Genomic DNA, 20056 nt, shown 5'->3' on the forward strand with positions numbered 1-20056 from the left:
CGTATTCCCTAATGTTTCCCTATGGGCAATTGGAATCTTATCAAAAAACTAAGCAAAGATGGCCTACCTGTGTATCTTTTGCTTAAGAGGTGTTGGCGAAACTCTTGCTAATGCTCAATTGCATTAAGGAGTTGCAGGCTCTGCTGGTGGAGAAGAAAGCCCTGGTTAAACCTGTCTTACTTGCAGCTCCCAATTTTGCACCCTTGGCCTAAATCCACCATAAGAACACTACAGGGAGGCATCCTTAACTTGGTTTTGGTACCTCTTGTGCTGCGTTTATTTTCAGGGACCACAGATTACACAGAGCTGGATGGCATGGGCGTTTATTTTAACGGCGCAAGACCTTGTTATGGGAAAGGTGCTTTTGACCATGGGCAAAGAAGCTTGCCAAAGTCTCTACACCCCACCCAAAATTTTACCCACATTAGTCATGTGCAACACCTCGCTTGAAAGGAGAAGTAGTGAGAACAGGCTCTTCATGTGCCTGGACTCATCTGTGGTTTCCCTGTGGCGAGCAGCTAGATGAAAACCTGCCTTTAGGCTAATATGGTTTGGCAGAAGGATACCTCCAATGTCTTTCACCAAAAATGAGCTAGTGTTGCATAATAGACCTGGCATAATCATATGCATGCCTACTCAAAGGAAAGTGTCATTCAGTTTCCTTCCTTCCAGATGTGTTTAGCAGCAGTGGGCAAAGTGTACTCCTCTTGATGTCGTTGGACTGCAGGTCCCAGCTTCCCTCACCTTTAGCTATGCTTGACAGGGATGATGGGAGTTCTGCTTCACCAACTCCTGGTGCACAGGAATGCAATTGTAGCCAGTGTTGTGAACAATGTAAGGCCACTCCCTATATTCTTAATCCCCTCCTCAAGGTATTTGGTTGCCTCCTTTTCTTTTAAGCTTTTGAGTGAGCTGTCACTTACGTTTTTTATTTTGCTGAGCTTTTAGTTTGCTTTCAAACCTGTCACCCGCGGACAATGACTCCATGGCTTTCTTTTGTTCTTGCTTCCACTGCAAGCCAATATGTTAGGACCTAAAAAGCAGAAATACAAATGGCCTTAGCAATAAAATGAACTTGATACAGAAGTGTTACCTGTGTTCATCCAAGACTGCCACTGAGATTTCCCCTTTTCCACAGCTTGCGAACTGCTAGCAATTGACAAGGCCTCTGAACCCATCACTTTGGTTTTGGCGGAGGATGGCACCATCGTGGACGATGAGGATTATTTCTTGTGTCTACCACCAAACACAAAGTTTGTGGCGCTGGCGAAGGATGAGAAGTGGTCTTGCAGCAGTATTGGTAAGGAGACATCTGATAGGTAGGGAAAGGGTGGGCAACTGGGGTCTTAGGGGTGCCAGGGGCTGTCAGGCCCTACTTTTGGGGCCCTGTTGAGTTATTCCTGACTTACATAACTCACAGAAAGCCCCTCCAAGGCATGAAAACATGTAAAGGTACTACTGCTCCACTCCAGAACTTATAGCCAGCGGCAGTGAAATGGGGTGTCCCAATTAATGGAAGAGAAACTCTGTTGCAGGAGTGATTGTGGTCATACAGCTATTTGTTGTTATTGTTTTAGTAAGGTGCTCTTGGCCTTTTCCTCTTTTCAGACGGAGGCACGGCTTGGCTAGAGGGAGAGGTCGCTGAGGTAGATGGAGTGGATGGTGGTGAGGAAAAATGGAAGCGCCTGGCCAAACAACTAAAAGATGACCTCTCCACCATTATCTTGATGTCCGAGGAAGATCTCCAGGTATGGAAAGGCCCATGCTGAGAACAAATGGCCTCTGCCTCTCTCTGCTAAAGACTCAGCTATTATCAGGGATTGGACATGGCACCTTCTGCACATAATGCAGGCAGCCTGTGACTATGCTGCACATCCTCTGCCCTCCTTTGACAAATATTGGGTAAAGAGAGATTAAGGCAGAGGTGGGCAAATGCTGCACAAGTTGCACTTTGCCTGCATATGGCTCCCATGTTTTCTGAAAGTCAAGATGTAAATTAAATCAATAGATAAGCCAGGATCAAGATGGAGTCACTTTCATTATGACTTTAGGATGCTGGGAAAGGTTTATGAGCCCCTCACCTTAGCAGTGACAGGTTACGCCTTGCTTTAATCCAGGTGCTCATTGATGTCCCATGCTCAGACCTAGCCCAGGAACTTTCCGACACACAAGCCAAAGTTCAAACGCTCCAGGACACACTGCAGCAAGTGCTAGACAGGCGGGAAGAGGAGCGTCAGTCGCGGCAGCTTCTGGAACTCTACCTGCAGGCAGTGAAAAACGAGGACCACATTGTACCCAAGGCAGAAGGTAAGGAGCTCACTGGTTGGGTCTGCAGGTGATTTACAATAAGGCGAGCAAATACAGCTTTATAACAAGCATTTATTTTCCTTAGAAAAGTTAACAGGCTTAGTTTAAAAACTCCTTTTGGATGTACGTCTTATCTCTGATAGATTTCATAATCTCCAAACCCAATTTCAGAACTCAGGATCATCTTGAGGGCAGTGCCAGTGTTGATCTGCCTGCTAGGTTATGCTGTCGTTTGCTTTGGAAATCCAGGTATTTGGAAACCCCAAATACAAGGGGAACTCTGAGGGTAGCTACTGACTGACATGCATGAGACAAGCAACCTTCCATCCCCTACAAAATTGGGTAGACTATGAAATGTAACATAAGATGTACCTCCAAAGGTTTTGCTGTTATGGGCCTACAAATTGCATCTGACTTAGGGCAACCCTATCATAGGATTAACCTGGCAAGATTTTATCATTTTTTGTGGGTTTTTTGGGCTAAGTTTATTCCTGATTCTTCCAAAACATGGCCACATAGTCTGAAAAACCCACAAAAAACTATGGATGCCGGCCATGAAAGCCTTCAACTTCACATTGGCAAGATTTATTCTTAGGTTTGCCATTGCCTTCCAGTGGATTACCATGGATGAGCAGATATTTTAACCCTGGTCTCCCAGAGTCCCGATCCAACCCTCACACCACTACACCACACTGGCTCAATACATAATCTAGATTCATGTCATCATTAGTAAGGTGCATTGTAGTACCTACATCTCATAAGGTAATATTCCTCTCAGAAGGTACATTTCGTCTTGCGAGGGACCTTGCAGATATTTTTTCAGTGTCTAAGCACTCAGCCACATACAGACTGATGATGGTGGGAAGAATGGGAAGATTTTCAGTTACTGGGGTTCCTTTTCTTAAAACACTCCTCTTGTATAACCAGAAACGGCAATGGAAACGGCCACGGATGGAGCTGATGCAGTGGATACTGGGGGCAGCAGTGAAAACGTTGCAAACGTGGTTCCACTCCACAGCCACATCTTAACAACACTCAGAGAAAAGGCTTCTCCAGAACTCAGCCTGGCCAGCCAAGACTTAGAGGTGGGTCTCCAAATTCCTTCCACTTAACATGTTTGGGCCAAGTGGCTCTTCCATTAGGTAAAATGAAGCAGCTGCCTCAGGCAGTAGAGTCTATGAGTCTTGAAGAGGCAACAGACTTGCTGCATCCTCATAGTGACATATGGATGAGTAAATTGTGCTACAAATGTGGAGTGAATGATTTGACATTGAGCAACTACATATTCAGCTGTTAAGAGCTGCACATCTGGTACTCTTGCACATGCAGATGCACAAAGGGTACATTCTGCAATACCAATGGATGTGTACTGAAACCATGGCACCTTGTTCTGAATGCCCTGTTCCTCTGTGTGTTGTCATTGTGTAATGAGGTCCTTACATAAACATATGTCATGCAATGTTATTCTATATTGGAGCTGTAGACCCTGGCAGAAAATGTTGTCAGTTGCATCTGGCTATGGGGCATAGCCAGAGTCTTCTCCGATCCCACCCTTCTCTCCAACGGCCATGGACTGGTTATTCAGGGGAACTGAATAACCGGTCTTTAATGCTTTTTTAAAATTCAGACAGTATGTTCAACTGTCAAATTTCTACCGGCAGGCTGTTTCACAGTTCAAGGGCAGCTCACTTGCCAACCTAGTCCTGGCTGACCAGAGTAAATATCCCTTAAAGAACCTGAATGTATGGAGTAGATTATATGAGAGAGGATCCTATAGCTAACCCTAGGTTTTAAGAGAGGGATGAGATAGATTCATAGAAGATAAGGCTATCAGTTGCTGCCAGTCATGATGGCTATTGCATTTGGGCCTTAAGGCAGGATGCCTCTCAACGCACTTGCTAGAAAACAGAAGTGGAAGGTAGCTGTTGCATTCAGGTCTTGCTTGGACCTTCCCAGGGACAGCTAGTTGGCTATTGTGGGAAAAGAGGATTCTGGGCTACAGAAGTCTTTGGTCTGAGCCAGCAAGGCTCTTCAGAAGAGTTTTCAGATGATTAAATCTTAAAACAAGGGCAGTGGTTCTCAGATTATGGTCTGCAAAGGTGGTCCATGGGGGACTGCATTGATTGTTCCATAATCTGCAGGATGGGGATGGGTTTAAATGGATGAACAAAGTGCAGAGAGAGTGAGACAATAGGAAAAAGGTCTCCACGGTGGAGCCCTTGTCTTTGTTTCCTGAAAGCAATCAGGGATGTTAAATGTCGGAAGGAAACTGTATCATGGCAATGCTTATTGATAGCAACAGCTCCTGGGCAGGGCATTGTGATTCCAGTAGGCTGTGTTAAAAATGCTTTAAAACATATAGTCTGCAAAAGCTTTCAACAGTGGTGATGCAATGGTCTGCATGAAGGAAAAGGTTGCGAGTTGCTGAACTAGTATGGCATTAAATCCCGATAGTGGTGCCTTTTCAGTACCACTGCACAAAGAGTGATGGGTTTTTATTTTGTTCTCCATTGCAGCTGGTTTATAAAGAAGACCCAGAAACCTTAGCTCAGGTCCTGAGCTGGGATAAACCAAAGATCCTGGCCTTGCAAGAAGCCTGCGAGCGGGAGCTTTCGAAGCGTCTGCAACAAGTGGAGAACTTGCATACCTTGAGGAGTATCTCAAAGGGCAAGAAGAAGTTGCTGTGGGGGGAATGGCTGAATCCCAAACGCAAGAAATAAGGGACCAGGGAAAGGGACATGGGCTTGGGGTTTTTTTGTGTGTGATACTGTGCCTTCAGTGAGTAAAGACTGAGCATTTAAGGACAGAATTTAAGAGCTTGACATCTTTTGCAGCAACTCAAATAGCTGAAAGGTGTTAAATATTTCCACGGAGCATTACAGTGTGCCAGTTTTTGGTTTCAAAAGTATTAGGACCAGTTGGAATAACGTTGCAGGATCAGATATATAATGAAGTATAAAGAGGAGAAATGCTCTTTGTAACAAGGCAGTCTTCTTGGTACTCTTGGCTGGAACTGTTAAGTCCATGCTGAGTTTATCATTGCCATTTGTTTTGGCATTTGCCAAGTGGTTTGGGGGGTCCTTTTTTTGGTCTGATCTCTTCTTGCCTTATCTTGTGTTTTTCTATATTACCTATAATATAATGTATAATATTTATTGCCATGCATTTCATTTGCTGCCTAGATGCAATCAGATGTCTGGTATTTCAGCGCCACTTGTGCAAAGTGTCCCCAAATGCTAACTCTGTTTTTCTTGCCTTCAGGAAGGGAGCACCTTTCCTTTTGTTGTTGTTGTCCAGGGCCACAATTTCTCAGGGATAGTCAATGACCTACAATCCATAAACCAGCAAGACATTTTCTTTTCCCAGTACCATTTCGTTCTCTCTTTTTCTCTCTCCATCCAGTGGCTACCAAGGAATGACAAAGTCAACCTTGCAAGGTCTGAAATTTTGCAGCAAGCATTTGAAAGCAGTGCCTTTGACTTGGACTTTTGGTAGTTTTATGGCAAGGAGTGCGATTTTGTGTTTAAACCTGCATTTCAGGAGCGCACCACCCACGTCGCATAGTGATTTAAAGGTGCATGTAGAATCAGGTGGCTGTTACCACTCTTACTAACACACTATTGATTAGGATTGTAAAAAGCAAACCTTGCATTTGGAAGATATTAAAACTTTTGTATCATTGGATAATTTTTGCACGGCTCACTAATCTTTTTATGCCTCTAGCATGTTTTAAAACAGGAGTAGGCAAGTTCTGTAGGTTGTATCGGTTTTAGAAATGCAGAAAAGGACGAAAAATGAAAAGCCAAGGTGTAGAGCCCGGTGTTTGTAGTGCAAAATCACCACAAATCCTTTGCAGGGCAGTTGCAGAAACTGCCTGGGGGACATATGAAGCTTGTGGGTTGCATTTTGCCCAGCTCTTCCTTCAGAGCATTTCAGAATTTAGCCATAAGAGGACATGACCAAATGGGTAGCTATATAGTAAGGAGGTGATGGAGTAACAGCTACAGGTTTCTCCTTGTATCCAGTTCAGACACATGTATGATTTCACAAACCTCCCAACAACCATTTGAGCCAAGAGGAATGCTCCAGGGGGCCTGAAATGAAACGTTATCAAGGAAGGAAGTGCTCGAAGCCACTTTTCACATAGTCTTTAAATAGGCAGAACGCAGCACAAAGGTCATGTATGCACAGTAATGTGTTTATTTCAGTGTGCGGAAAGGCTGTCGTACCAGAAGACAACCTCAGCACTGGCAAATAGCAAAGGAGGACAAGCTGGGACAGCAATCTTTAGCTGAACAGAAAGAGGCTGTGAGGAACAGCTGAACCCTTCCCTAGTCTATGTGTACTGAGGTATGGATTTTGCTCCTTTTAGAGATTGACAATCTGTTCAATACCAGGCAGAGAACACTTGAACCTACCAATAAAAAGCATTTCAGAAGAGGTTTCCATGGTCTTAAGGTAAACGGACAATAGACAGCCATGCCAGGAAGAGATCTCTGTTACTACTGTCTTGCCAATACTGCCAGGTAGCATTTAGAGTTTATCCACATAGAAACCAAGGCTGGTCTCTCATGCACATTTGCGGGGAATAAAACCATCAGGGCTTGGGTCGAAGTAAAAGCATTAACTTTGATACCTGGCTGCTCTGTCTTAACCACTTCGTTTGTGAGTCTGTGTATTTTCTAAATGATTTGGGGATTTAATTTCATAAGTATACAATGGGGCACTTGTGTTTCAGTGAAGCCAGAGTTGTGGATATGTTGAAGTTGTGTGGTAGCCCAACAAATGCAATGCATGGATAAGGATCTGGAAATACCTTTGTAACCATACAGGCAAAGACTGCCCAGATTTCAGAAGCCAAAGAGCGGGGCTTGACGGTCCTTTCCCTAATAGCAGAACGATACACACAGAGAGACAAAATGACCCAAGTTGTGTGCCCACCCCAATCTAGAAAGATGTGACCAGTGAAGTCTGTTGGCTCCCAAGAGAGGGGATGATGGATCCAATCTGGGTTCTAGTTTGAACTTTAAAGATGCTACCAAAGATCACAGGCTATTTCAAGCATAGGGTCATTTAATCCAGCCCTTCAGAGTCTGGATTAAGACCCAAAACATGTTCACTGCCCCACGGATGGGGGAGCCACTAGTTGCCACTGAATGCGGACAACCTCCTTTGCCCTGTGAGTGCATCTCTGCAAAGAAGTCACTTGGAGTATATAGATTTGGCTCTGTTTATGCACAGGTCTACTATTAGGAAAAGGGAAAGAGAAATCTAATCACAGCACAGTGCTTACTCCCAAAGGATGACAGTCGCCGATATTGTTCTCATCTTGAGTCCACTGATGTGGTGGCCACCCCAGAAGTGGTTTCTGTTAGCAGGAGGAGAATGTCTTCCAGAAGAAGTTTTTACATGGGACCTTTTCCCGAGATGGATGCTGGAACATGGAGGCTCGCTCTTCCCGAGGGCTGCGTACCACCTTCTCCTGTCTCGATTGGGGTGCCACATTCGATGCCAGCCCTGAGAGAAAAGCAAGCAGCTCCTTCCTTTTTAAGTCTGCCGTCCCCTGAAGATGCTTGCAGATGGAAAGAAAGTGGATTAGGCATAACAAAATGGTGAAAACAACAGAACTACAGAATGGATCACTTTAACAGACAATAAAACTGTATGGACATAAAAAGCCAATTCAATTCACTTTCTTGGGAGGAGGAAAATAAATCCGTGGGTACAGTAGCATTTCGATCCTTCACTTGTTGCAAAGCCATTCATCTGTTATAAAGCCAGAATAAATGGGAGTGAAGGAGAGATGCTAGTACTGATTTATTGCACAAAAGCCTACGCTTTTAGGACTGTTTCACGGTTGAAAGAGACACTGGATAACTGGAAGATATACATTTGCCACTGACAAATACTGTCAGTGGCTTTACAACAGATGAATGGCTTTACAACAAGTGCTACTGATATACTATTGTAGCTGTCAATATGTAAATATCGCTGGTTTTGAAGGGAAAACTTGGCTGAAACATGTTGAACTGCGCTACCTTTTTGTGGTTTAGGAACCTGTTATTTCTGCCTCTGGTAACAAAGGTTCTGTTACATATCTGTTTCACTGAGGTATACCTGTAACTGAGGTGCTATTTACTCCATAACCTTCTTAACCTGAATAAAACTGCAAAGAAATCTGTATTATATTGTGTGTGTGAGAGAGAAAGTGAGAGTAAAAGGATTGCTTGGTGCATTTAAGAACAATTCCTCTCTTCTTCTCCATTTAGTTCAAAAGCTCTCATTAAAAATAACGACAAAGGCAAGGCGACCGGCTAATAAACCATCAGCCTGCCATGCTGCGGCTCATCCTATAATTGGGAAGAAAAATATCTTTTTAATGGTGAATTTTATGTACTGGTTCTTGGATCTTTTTCAAGAGAGAGTCTAGTAAATCAGGCGCTCAAGAGTTGAAAACTCTTAAAACGGCTCCTTTAATGACCGTTTTGAAAATCCATAACAGCATTCAATTATATTGATAGATGAGAAGCTTTGATTTTTTTCTTTTAAGGTGATACATATACAATGGAGCTCCAAGGACAAGTCCTTCAATAATGATTCAGGGCTAGATCTTAGTGGGTTTTGTTCTTTCCTGTGAGAGATGTATAACCTAAATTATGTTAACTCAAAGACAAGTCTATAATTTGTCTTAGGGAGCATCTGCACTGCAGAATTAATACAGTTTGACACCACTTTAACTGTCATGGCTCAATGCTATGGAATTCTGAGGTTTGTAGTTTTGAGCTCTGATGCCACACCAAACAATAAATCCCAGAATTCCATAGGATGGAGCCATGGTAGTTAAAGCAGGTCAAACTGCATTAATTCTGCAGTGTGGCATCGGCATTAGTCTTACTCATTTACTTGTTTAGAAGCAATTGCAGCTGAGACTCTTGTCAGATCAAGAACCAAAGCTGCAATTCTACTTCCAACACTTACGTACTTGGAAATATGACCAACTAATACTAATAGGGCTTAATTCCAAGTAAACATGAATAAAATGGGATTTCATGCCACCTCTGCATAACTTTGAACTATACGCTGACTGGAGAACTTCCAGTAGTAAGTTAATAAGTTTTTAAAGCTGATACATACATAATGGAGGTCCAAGGACAAGTTCTTCAATAATGATTCAGAGCTAGGTCTTAATAGGCTACGTTCTTTCTTATAAGAATGACAGAAACAAGGGCTATCTATTAGTACAATCATTTGGATATCCTATTTCTTTCCTCCTTTCTTTTAAAAAGCCTCTTCCTTCTTTACTCTCCTTATCCCACCTGTTCTGCATAGTAAACCATGGGAGCAAAGATCTCTCTGGATTCAACTTTGCACCATGCCAAGTACATAAATGAAAAACAAGTTGTCTAGGGGCATCTTAAAAGCCAATTAATTTACTCTCAAGTGGGCAGAATTCACATTATAATGAACTGCTTAGTCTTTAAGGGGACTCTTTATCATGTTTGCTGGAGTAGACTAACACAGCTACCCATTTGGAAAATATATATGGAAAGCGCAACAAATTCCACCATGCATCTTTGCAAAGGAAACTTTTGGAGACACTCAAGGATGCATGACATTAAACTCCTATGCACACTTACCTGGGAGAACGCTCCATTGAAAACAGTGGGATCTATCTGGGTATAAACAGGCATAGGACTGTGCTGTTAATTAAAACAGAAAGGACATTTTTAATAGCCTTTTAAAAACTGCCCATGATATTAATGCATCAGAATCAAAATGCAGTCATCTTTTTTGAAAGCCCTCTAAAGCATGCCATTATTCCACACCTCAGAGATAAAAGTTTATTCCCCTTCCCCTGATAGTTGTGGTCCTACACAACCAGTTTTCTGGGATTAAGCCCCCTCAAAGCCTGTGGGACTTGACTTCCAACTAGACATGTACAGGATCCTCTGTAAAGCTTTGACTATACTCATGTATAATAGTCATGTTATTCTGTAGAATCAATACATAGAGATCTTGTAGCACCTTTGAGACTAACTGAAAGAAAGAAATGAGCAGCATGAGCTTTTGTAGACTTCAGTCTACTTCCTCGGATGCATTTGGTGGAGATGCATCTGAGGAAGCAAACCACCAAATGCATCTGGGGAAGTAGACTGAAGTCTACAAAGGCTCCTGCTGCCAATTTCTTTCTCTCAGGCCTGTTCCAGACTGCCAAAATAAAGCTGCTTCAGGTCTCTTTGGAGGTATGCTATTTAAATGACGCATGGGTCCTAAGAGTCAGGAGGTCGCGCCAAAGCCACACTCCATTCCTAAGCACTGGAGGGCAGCGTTGGTGCAGCTTCCAGATTCTTAGGATGCATGCATCATTTAAACAGCATCCCTCCAAAGAGACCCAAAGCAGCTTTATTTTGGCAGTCTGTAACAGGCCTGAGTCTCAAAGGTACCACAAGATCTCTCTACGTAATGAGCATATACAGTAATCAGAGAATAAAATAAATTGTGAACTCACCTTGTTGTGTTTCCACGCAAGTCCGTCTGGGATCGGAAACACAGCAGCTGCTGCAGCCCCCATGAGCCAGGAGAACGAGATGAGCACCAGCAGGAAGAGAGCGCATGGAGGATGCGCAAGGAACGCCATCTGGTTTGACTCTGCCACACGCTACACCTGCTTGCAAATTATATTTTGTACTTTTTTTAGGAGTTGGGGAGGGGGAGATACATTTTCCAACAATATGCTGTTTTTAAGCAACTAAAGGACCCCCCCGTCCTGTCGCCAACACCCCAACTCCCCCTTTCCAAACCTAAGCAATGACGCACAAACCAGGAGGCAATCAAGTCCCCCAATTGTGCATCTACTGCCGCCTTAACCCTTAATGAGAGCCTCTGGGTGTTGATGCCATTAGAGTACATTTACGGCTAATTTAAGTCGAATGCGGAGTTTCATGTGCGCCGGCAAAAACAAAGCCTCCCAAAAAAAGCCTCATTTCCCCACCATTATCCCTCATAATGATTATAGTCTGCTTTGAGTACAAAATAGGGTGATTTGTGCAAGGAATGATTCACGATGGTGGGTTTAGTGGAGGGGTGCCGAGAACATCGACAGGATTTGCAGCCGCCGCGAAACACACTCATAACTAACAGAACTTTTACTGCTACAAACACATTTTCGACGTCAACAGGAATAGGTTTGGAACTTTTTTAATCATCATTCTCAAACTTCATTAAACAGTTAAACTATCCAAAGGGCAATTCAACTGCAACCATTCCAGCCACTGAGAGAGAAAAGGATAATAGAGGTGGATCGCCTAATTAGGAGCGAAAGTGGTTTTTGGAAGGGAGTTAGGACAAACTATTGAACAAAAGAATAATGACGATGATGCTTATAGAAAATATGACCGACAAATATATGTGGAACTAAACAGAATGTCACAACTTACACCTCATAAGGAAACATACACAATAGATAACTATTTTTTCCAATTAAGATTGGGTTGGTGCGGAAATGATGTTTGAGGGGGGAAACTATCATTACCTGAATCATCCCTATTAACTGCATCCTTGGAGTTTTCTAAATCATCAGCAGAATCCCCATATGAGAGAAAACTAGAAACTTCCTTAAAACATACACTCTTCTTTTGAAGGTAGTCTTACTAAGCCAATCCCGACTGGAAGAAAATGGCTACACTTTACGGATGCTTCCTTCTTGGGTTTCCTTATTCTATGATGACATAAAGTCTGGACAAATTTTTAGCAATTGTCTTTAATAAGTCGCAACCAAAATTCTTAGAGTTAGCTTTTGAGTCTCTGTATGTCTTTCTTTACTAAATGTTGAAAGCATTTATTGTAAGGAAACCCAACTGATATTCGAATCATGCTTTGCTTACTTAATGAAAACAACAAAGAGTTCCAAAGTAAGGCAGCAAACGGATATCCTGTGGTTGCACCACATCCTCCTCATTGCTCCATTATGAAAATGGGAAATCAGTCTTGACATTGCCAAAGGGAGAGACAGATATTAGGCCATGTTGGAATCCTCGCTCTCAGCCGCCGCAGGTTCTGCCGGTTCATCGGAGCTTCGCCCTTTCTTAGTTTTCTTTTTCCTTTTCTCCTTTTGTTCCAGATTATTCAAAGCAAGTTCTTCACTCTTCTGGGTGATGTACCTCAGCTAGAGACAAAGACAGAGAGACAGTTGGTTTTAATCAGATATCTATGAGCAGAGAATTACTCAGGCAGCCACACAGATAGAGACCTTCTAATGTCATATATGGGTTGAGTCTCCCTTATCTGTTATTCAGAAATCCACAATGTGCCAAAAACCAAAACTGACACCTTTGCTTTCTGATGGTTCAGTGTACACAAACTTCAGCAACAGACCAACACACAGATTAAAATGTAAATCACTTCTTCTCAACTAAGGGTCACACAGTGTTTGTGTGTACACACACATACATACAGTGGGACCTTGTTATCTGCTGGGGTTTGGTTCCAGGATCCCCCATGGATAACAAAATCCATGGATACTCAAGTCCCATTAAATATAATGATATAGTGGATATCTGCTGAGGTTTGGTTCCAGAATTCCCCATGGATAACAAAATCTGTGGATGCTCAAATCCCATTAGATATAATGACAAAGCAAAACATGACCATACAGCCTGAAAAACCCACAAAAAACTATGGATGCCGGCCATGAAAGCCTTCGACTTCACATTCAGGTTTATTAACAATGACATCCTATGCAGCAGGGTTGAGAAAGGTATGGCTCTCCAGATGTTGATGAACAGTAAGTCCTATCAGACCTAACCAGCATAGCCACAAGCGTTGTAACCCAACAACATCTGGAGGGCTATATTTTCCTCTGACCTGCTACACAGCCTAACTTAGGGCTAAGTCTTCACAGATTTGATTTTTGATTTAACATGTTTAGTGTTTCCCCCATGAGCCCTCAATGTCTTTTGCTTCTTCCGATCAAGCGTTGCATGTTAGCAAGCCGATTATTGATCCTTCGTAGCAGGTTCCAGCGTGGGCTGCAGGCCTTTTGCACGAACAGTATTCTTCTCCCACGACTCCCCAATTAGAACCAGGCTAATAGCAGCCAAGTATAAACAAGGGGCCATTAACTACCACAGCTGTGTAGATAAGCACAAATGCTTCACTCTCCCTGAAAAAACGTTCCACGTTCAATTAAGCTGAAGTGCAGCTGTTAGTTCTAGGGCACACAACCCAGCTGTGTAGCCCCAGCCCTTCCAAAACAGACAGCTATCTCACAAGGAGAAGGAGAAACATGCCCCAATTAAGCTAAAATTAGCAGAAACGTGCATCATTTGAAGTTCTGTGTTTTACAACGGAACAGCTGTGTATCCTAGAGAACTGTCCAGAGCCAAATAGGACTTATATATCAATGATAATAAATAATGTCTTGTTAGGTCTTGAGAGTTAAACATTATATGTTTGTGGTCGACCTGCAAAGTAGCTCTGATAGACTAAGAAGATGGTGCTATCACCAATGTTGCGGTCACCGTCCTGATCTTACGTTCATCTGAACTCTCCTTAGTGAAGTCACACTTTAATGTTATGAATTTCATGGTAGTTTAGCACCAGCATTTACAATAGTGTGTTGGGGAGCACATGGCTGCATGTGTGTGACGTAGAGATCACCCAAATGACTACACTTGTTCCTCCATGTTCGCTAGGGTTAGGGGCACAAGACTTCCATGAATGTGGAAAAACCTCAAATAACAAAAACACCATGTTTTTACCTGAGAGGACACCTCTCTAGGAATCTCTAGGTCCTCCAGTGCAACTCTGTGGTCAACGTCCGACAGACACTAACCATAGAACTGCACTGGAGGAGCTACAAAGACCTAGTAGAGTATTCTTTCTAGGCAGAAACCATCTTTGAACAAGCTCCAGCCCTCTGAAAGTCAATCAGGTGTGCTAAATGACCGCACCCAAAACAAGTGAGAAATCCCAAATGTGCCCCAAGGGTACAAGGAGACATTTGGTTATTATGCTTCTCAGCGCATGTTTGCAGCTATTTTCTCGCAGCTAGAGTTACTGCTGCTGCTGAACCAACCTAGCATAGGCATCATGGTATTCCAGAGAAGAACCACAAGATCTAGAAGGGAAGGAACAGAAAAATGAAACAAACAAATAAAAAGGTTTTCACAGCTGATATTTGGATAAGGAACCATGATGAATTTCAAGGAAGAACTTTTCTCCATCCAAAACAGAGATTAATTAGCTTACAAAGTATTTTAGGAAGTAACTGTGAGGCTAATTGCAAATAAAAGAATGACTTGAATCCTACTGACTAGTCCCAGCTAGAATAAGACCCATTGAATGAATGAGATTCACCTGAGTTGACTCACAATTCAACAACTGATTCAGTGGATCTACTCTAGTTGAGGAGAGGAAGCATGGTATAGTGGTTTGAGTGTTGGACTATGACTCTGGTGACCAGGGTCTGAATCCCCACTCAGCCATAGAAACCCAATGGGTGACTTTGGGTAAATCAAATCAAAGGCAACCCCCTCTGAACAAATCTTGCCAAGAAAATCCCATGATAGGTTTGCTTTAGGGCCACCATAAGCCGGAAATGGCTTGAAGGTACACGACAACAACTTTGGTTGGGGCAAATCGACTGGATTCTGACCAACACAACCCCCACAAAAGCCTAAGAAAGAAGCCAAGGTTTGTATCTCACCAATGAATTGCTCCTTCTAGCCAGAAGCTTTACGTCTTCCATATTAATTGTGGTCCGTTTTGCATGCCTACGTGAAGGAGAAACAGGAAAGTAATCAAAACACAAGGTGTATAGATAGAGGCCATTTGGCTACAACTAGAAGCAAAGTCCCTTAAGTATTATTATTAAAGACTGTGACTCGACTGCAAAGCTACGGACAAAAGAGCCAAAGTGGTTTGGAGCTGCGTTTCAACAGTTGTTGAACATATTCTTAGAGACCGTGCTACATTTTAGTTGATGGAGAGTTCCTGCATGGCAGGGGGTTGAACTGGATGGCCCTTGGGGTCTCTTCCAACTCTATGATTCTATACATCGCAAGAAAACACTAGAATATATCAACTTCCTCCTTTACTAGCTTTCTACATTTGTTGTGTATGTAATTAAACATACTGAAGAAATGCTACCCTGCTTTGAAGTTTACAGATGGACAAGGGAGCAGATCGAAGGACTGTTCATTTTGCTTTAGTTGTACGCAAAGCATAAAAGGAGTACGCTGCTACAGCAGCTCCTTTCAAAGCCTTACAGACAAGTAATTACGATGAAACAAATGAGGCTGAGTACCGCAGCAAACCCTGCAAGCAGAATCCGGTGAACAAAGCTGTGTCTGATAATGCTCCTTCTTGCCTAAAAGCACCAGGTGCTTTCTGAGTCATTCACGTCCCACTTGATTCATAGATTAACACGGTGGCCCTTTATGCAAAGCCACTGATTGAGAAGTGTAATTTGCAACAAGTGGATGGCTCTCCAGTGACCCCAAGGGAAGGAACATACTAAAGGTCTGGCAGCTGTTACTGGACTGAAGGGGAGAAAAGGCCTGAAAGCATGAGCAGCAAGAAAGTGGGATACTTAACTTGGTAGTCTCCACTCATAGGGCCTTAAACCAAGAGAACTAAGAAGCCCTGTTGTGTCAGAAGGTGGAAAAGGAGTGTGAGAAGAGCAGGAAAAGCTAACAAAACAGGAGGAATACCTAAGGAAAAGGTGTGAGTGGCGAAGCATTAATACCCTTGGCTATGTCACTGACAAGTCTGAACGTGGCCAGAGGGTTAAGAGAGCATTTCAACACCTCCAAAGTATATACCAATGACATCAATGGAGTCTACGCCATGCTTCGCCACAGAGATGAGCTATTTCGGAAGGGATGCTGAGGCAGCAAACTGAGGCGAAGCAAGGCTCTAGTTATTTAGTGAACTCACCCATTTCAAAAGGACAAGGAACAGCATTAATTTAATACAACACATTTATGTCTGTATGCATGATGTGGCCACAGAGCATTAACTCGCAAGATATCAATAATCAATTGAAAAGGAAAGGATGATGGCCATAAGGAAGACTATCATGGAGTTGGAAGAGACCCCAAGGGCCATCCAGTCCAACCCCATTCTGCCATGCAGGAACTCACAACCAAAGAACCCCTGACAGATGGCCATCCAGCCTCTGTTTAAATGACCAAACATTTGAAGCCCCTCTTCCTAGATTTTTCCATGAGTGACAGATGCAGGGACGCTTTGTAACTGGAAGGAAACAAACCCAGACCAGTGACTGAGAGATACAGTTAGCAGAAGCCTCCGAAAGATGGGTGGCAAAAAGTTTCCAGCCCCTAGAAGTTCAACTGATTGGTAAAATAACAAGGTCCCAATCATGCTGAATTGCCAAGTCGGAGGGGCCCTGCCATCGTGTGAAAAGACACAACACACAACAGGCTCTTCTGAAAGGCTGCAAATAAACCACCTACTCCCCTGCGCTTCAAGGGGTTCCATTTGCAACTAACAAGTTGCTCAGAGACGGAGGCCTTCTGACTGTTGTGTGTTGTGGTTTAGGCATACACCTGCATGCAATTAGACTAGGCATAACACAGTCCCTGACAAGGCTGCTTAGGGGAGACAGGACTCAACACAAAGGCCTGATTATTCCCTAGGAAATTTGCTTTTTGTCTGTGTCGTGTAGATACAATTTTGTGCTTTATAGTGGCTTCCGGAGCAATTCGGAGAGTTAAATAGGAAGAAAAGCCTGCCAAAGGATCCAGGGTTCGTGAGAGCTATTCACATTTAGGGAACATTCAACCAGTTTTTTTCCAGCCAAGCTGCAGAAGAATAGGAAGGTGAAGCCGAGCGACGAGGCAGGAAACCTTACATTTGAATCAATAACTTGCATTCAGACTAGAAAATAATGCAACGCTCGGGCGGCAAATACTGAAGAAACACTCCGTTCTAAAATGTCCGTTCACCACCTTTCAGGAAAAGCAGGGACACAGAGGCAGAGCGGCGCTTCCATCTGCCTAGGCTTCCTGCTAGACAAAGATACCCGGCGGCATCTGCTTTTAAGGATGACATCTTCCCATAGTACTTACTTGGCAAACATTTCAAGGTCTTTGGCAAAACTTCCTGAAAAAAGAAAAGAGAAAGGTCTCTCAGACTTCTCCCCCAAAACTCTGGACCGACCAATGGCTTTTGCTAACATAACAAGAGAACTTTTAGGTGAGGAAAAAAGCTTTACAGTGTGTAACGTTGTCTATTTTCTCTTACTATGTTTGCAAGCAAGCAAACCCTGAGTTCAACACAACCTCCCCTAAGTAAAGCATTGAGCTGCAGCCATAGAGAGGCATCCAATGGCCTAAGAAAAAGAGCTTTCAAGCAACCATTAATATAGTTTTCTGGACCAGTGGCAAGGCTTGGAATGTGTGTCGAAGAGCCTCCTCAGACCTTATCCTGTGTACTCTATCTTTACTCCCTCTAGTGGAGTGATTTGAAAAAACCGAGTCATTAAATCATTTCTACACATGGCTAATTTTAAAGAAGCACTGATTAATTCCTACAGACAAATAGAGGCCTGTTACAGACTGCCAAAATAAAGCTGCTTTGGGTCTCTTTGGAGGTACACTGGTACCCCGGGATACGAATGCGCCGCGTTACGAAATTTCCGGGTTACGAAAAAAATCCATTAAAAAAAACTGTTCCGGGTTACGAAGGTTATTTCGGGTTACGAAAAAAATTTTGGTGCTTTTCGGCGCTTTTTCGCACCAAATCGCAGCTTTCGCTATTAGCGCCTATGGGGCTTCGGCTTGCGAATGCTTTTCAGGTTACAAATGGCGCCGCGGAACGAATTAATTTCGTAACCCGGGGGAGCCCTGTATGCTGTTTAAATGATGCATGCATCCTAAGAATCCGGAAGCTGCACCAAAGCTGCACTCCAGTGCTTAGGAATGGAGTGTGGCTTTGGTGCGACCTCCGGACTCTTAGGACCCATGCGTCATTTAAATAGCATACCTCCAAAGAGACCCAAAGCAGCTTTATTTTGGCAGTCTTTAACAGGCCATAGACGTGCATAAAATGTGACGCCGTACCACACTGCTTGAAGGTGATCTCCGTAATGGCCGCCACGGCTTGTTTGCTGAACTGGATTCCTGTGTCTTGGCCAACCTCTTCGCAGAGACCAGCCACGGTGTAATGGAAAGCGGCTCTCAACCTCTGGGAAGACAGAAAGGAAAAGAACATTACACAATGCCCTTTGTGTGTGTATATATATATATATATATATATATATCGGCACCTTAATTCTCCTATGCCCTACACAAAGTTTGTGAAACATGTACCACGGTGTGCAGTGTGTGTAGCATGCAAAGCAAATGCTCTTCAAAGCAAATTTTGGGGGATGAAAAGTGACTTGTGTTATACAGAGAGCCATTGAGGAGGGATCACGCAGTTTGACATCTTGTTGTCAAACAAGGAATACTGGGACTTGTAGTTTTTAACAAAGCCTTTAGCCTTCCTTGGCAAAGAGATGCTGGTGCCTCACCAAACTACGGATCTTGGGACTCAGTCGGATGGAGGCATGGCTTCTAGAGTTTAGTGATGTTTTGGGCTTCAGGTCCCAGTTGACAGTCCATTATCAATTAGCGTTATTGTTATTATTCAAAACCTCTCTTAACAGGACTACATGAACCATCATCCTCTGGCGGGGATTCTGGGAACTAAAGTCCAAAACACCCAAAAGACCAAAGTTTGGGAACCACTGAAAATGATGCATCCATAGCAATGCAAAGGGAGCTTTCAAAACACACAGAGAAGGAGACATATATACCAAGCCTTGGCTAAGGAAAGCAAAGGGGGGAAGGCACTCTGCCCATGCTCAGAGGGCAAAGGTAGAAGAGTAGCTATGGAGCCTGTTCATGTCGTCTTGTTAAGGGCTTTTTTGAATAGATAATAATAGCAATAATAATAAAGCAGGCACATGTATCCCTCTGTTCTGTTGGCTATGGAAAACCCAATCTGCAGAACCTGGAGGAGAAAGGCACTCTGCCCATGCTCAGATGGTTTATGTAGTCCTGTTAAGAGAGATTTTGAATAATAACGATAATGATAATGATAATAAAAGCAGGCACAGATCCCCTTCCTTTCTGCTGGCGATGGAAAACCCATGCAGTACCTGGAGGGGAAAGGCACTCTGCCCATGCTCAGAGGGAAAGGTCCACGTAGCCCTGTCGAGATAATAATAATATTAGTAACAACAATAGTAGTAGCAGCAGACACAGCTCTCCTTCCCTTGTGTTGGCTGTGGAAATCCCACTCTTCACAAAGGCACTCTGCCCATGCTCAGAGGGGAAGGTCCATGTAGCCCTGTTCAGAGAGGTTTTGAGTGATAATAACAATATCAAAAACGCCTATTAAACACAGACATGGCTGAGGAGAACGGACTCTGTGCCTGAGCCAAGGAGTTCTGGAAAGGCACTCTGTCCATGCTCAGAGGAGGGGCAGCAGAAGCCTAACTGCGTTCCTTTCGAGGGGGCTCCCCCTCTCCCAGCCCCGCAAGGACACCTGGGCGACGTCGGGGTCCCCATGCTCCTCCTCTTCCTCCTCCTTCCTCCTCTGCTCCATGGAGGCCGCCTTCTTGGCCTTTTCCATCCTGAGGGAAATCAAACAAAGTGGAGCCCGAAATTCCCGCCTTTTACTCCTATCCTGAAAGGAGGGGCGCAGCGCAGGCCAAGGGAGAGGGAGGCGCCAGGCCTGG

The 20056-nt window shown here is 43.6% G+C and overlaps 3 protein-coding genes across 4 annotated transcripts in view; 1 reads left to right on the forward strand and 2 right to left on the reverse strand.

The window, feature by feature from the left end:
- DFFA (DNA fragmentation factor subunit alpha) overlaps window positions 1-6337 on the forward strand; it is a 7855-nt gene extending 1518 nt beyond the window's left edge. The window contains 5 exon segments of the mRNA XM_042478586.1: window positions 1139-1300; window positions 1609-1748; window positions 2118-2307; window positions 3235-3392; window positions 4824-6337. Of these exon segments, the coding sequence (XP_042334520.1) occupies window positions 1139-1300; window positions 1609-1748; window positions 2118-2307; window positions 3235-3392; window positions 4824-5027 (854 nt within the window). The 3' untranslated portion in view covers window positions 5028-6337.
- A 1341-nt stretch (window positions 6338-7678) lies between these two features.
- On the reverse strand, window positions 7679-11005 carry CORT (cortistatin). Its single transcript, XM_042479276.1, has 3 exons — window positions 10817-11005; window positions 9945-10007; window positions 7679-7879 (listed from the first exon to the last, which is right to left on the reverse strand). The coding sequence occupies exons 1-3, from the start codon at window positions 10943-10945 to the stop codon at window positions 7679-7681; spliced, it is 393 nt and encodes a 130-aa protein (XP_042335210.1). The 5' UTR covers window positions 10946-11005.
- A 484-nt stretch (window positions 11006-11489) lies between these two features.
- CENPS (centromere protein S) lies at window positions 11490-20041 on the reverse strand. 2 transcript variants are annotated; one of them, XM_042479422.1, is made up of 6 exons: window positions 19864-20035; window positions 19475-19526; window positions 18393-18516; window positions 17400-17433; window positions 15014-15080; window positions 11490-12472 (listed from the first exon to the last, which is right to left on the reverse strand). In XM_042479422.1, the coding sequence occupies exons 1-6, from the start codon at window positions 19884-19886 to the stop codon at window positions 12323-12325; spliced, it is 450 nt and encodes a 149-aa protein (XP_042335356.1). In that variant the 5' UTR covers window positions 19887-20035; the 3' UTR covers window positions 11490-12322. The 2 variants fall into 2 exon arrangements, with proteins under 2 accessions (XP_042335356.1, XP_042335355.1); XM_042479421.1 differs by lacking the exon at window positions 19475-19526 and having other exon boundaries at window positions 19864-20041.
- Window positions 20042-20056: the final 15 nt, after the last annotated feature.

This window comes from Sceloporus undulatus, chromosome 7 (assembly GCF_019175285.1).
Source record: "Sceloporus undulatus isolate JIND9_A2432 ecotype Alabama chromosome 7, SceUnd_v1.1, whole genome shotgun sequence".
Classification (NCBI taxonomy): Eukaryota; Metazoa; Chordata; class Lepidosauria; order Squamata; family Phrynosomatidae; genus Sceloporus; species Sceloporus undulatus.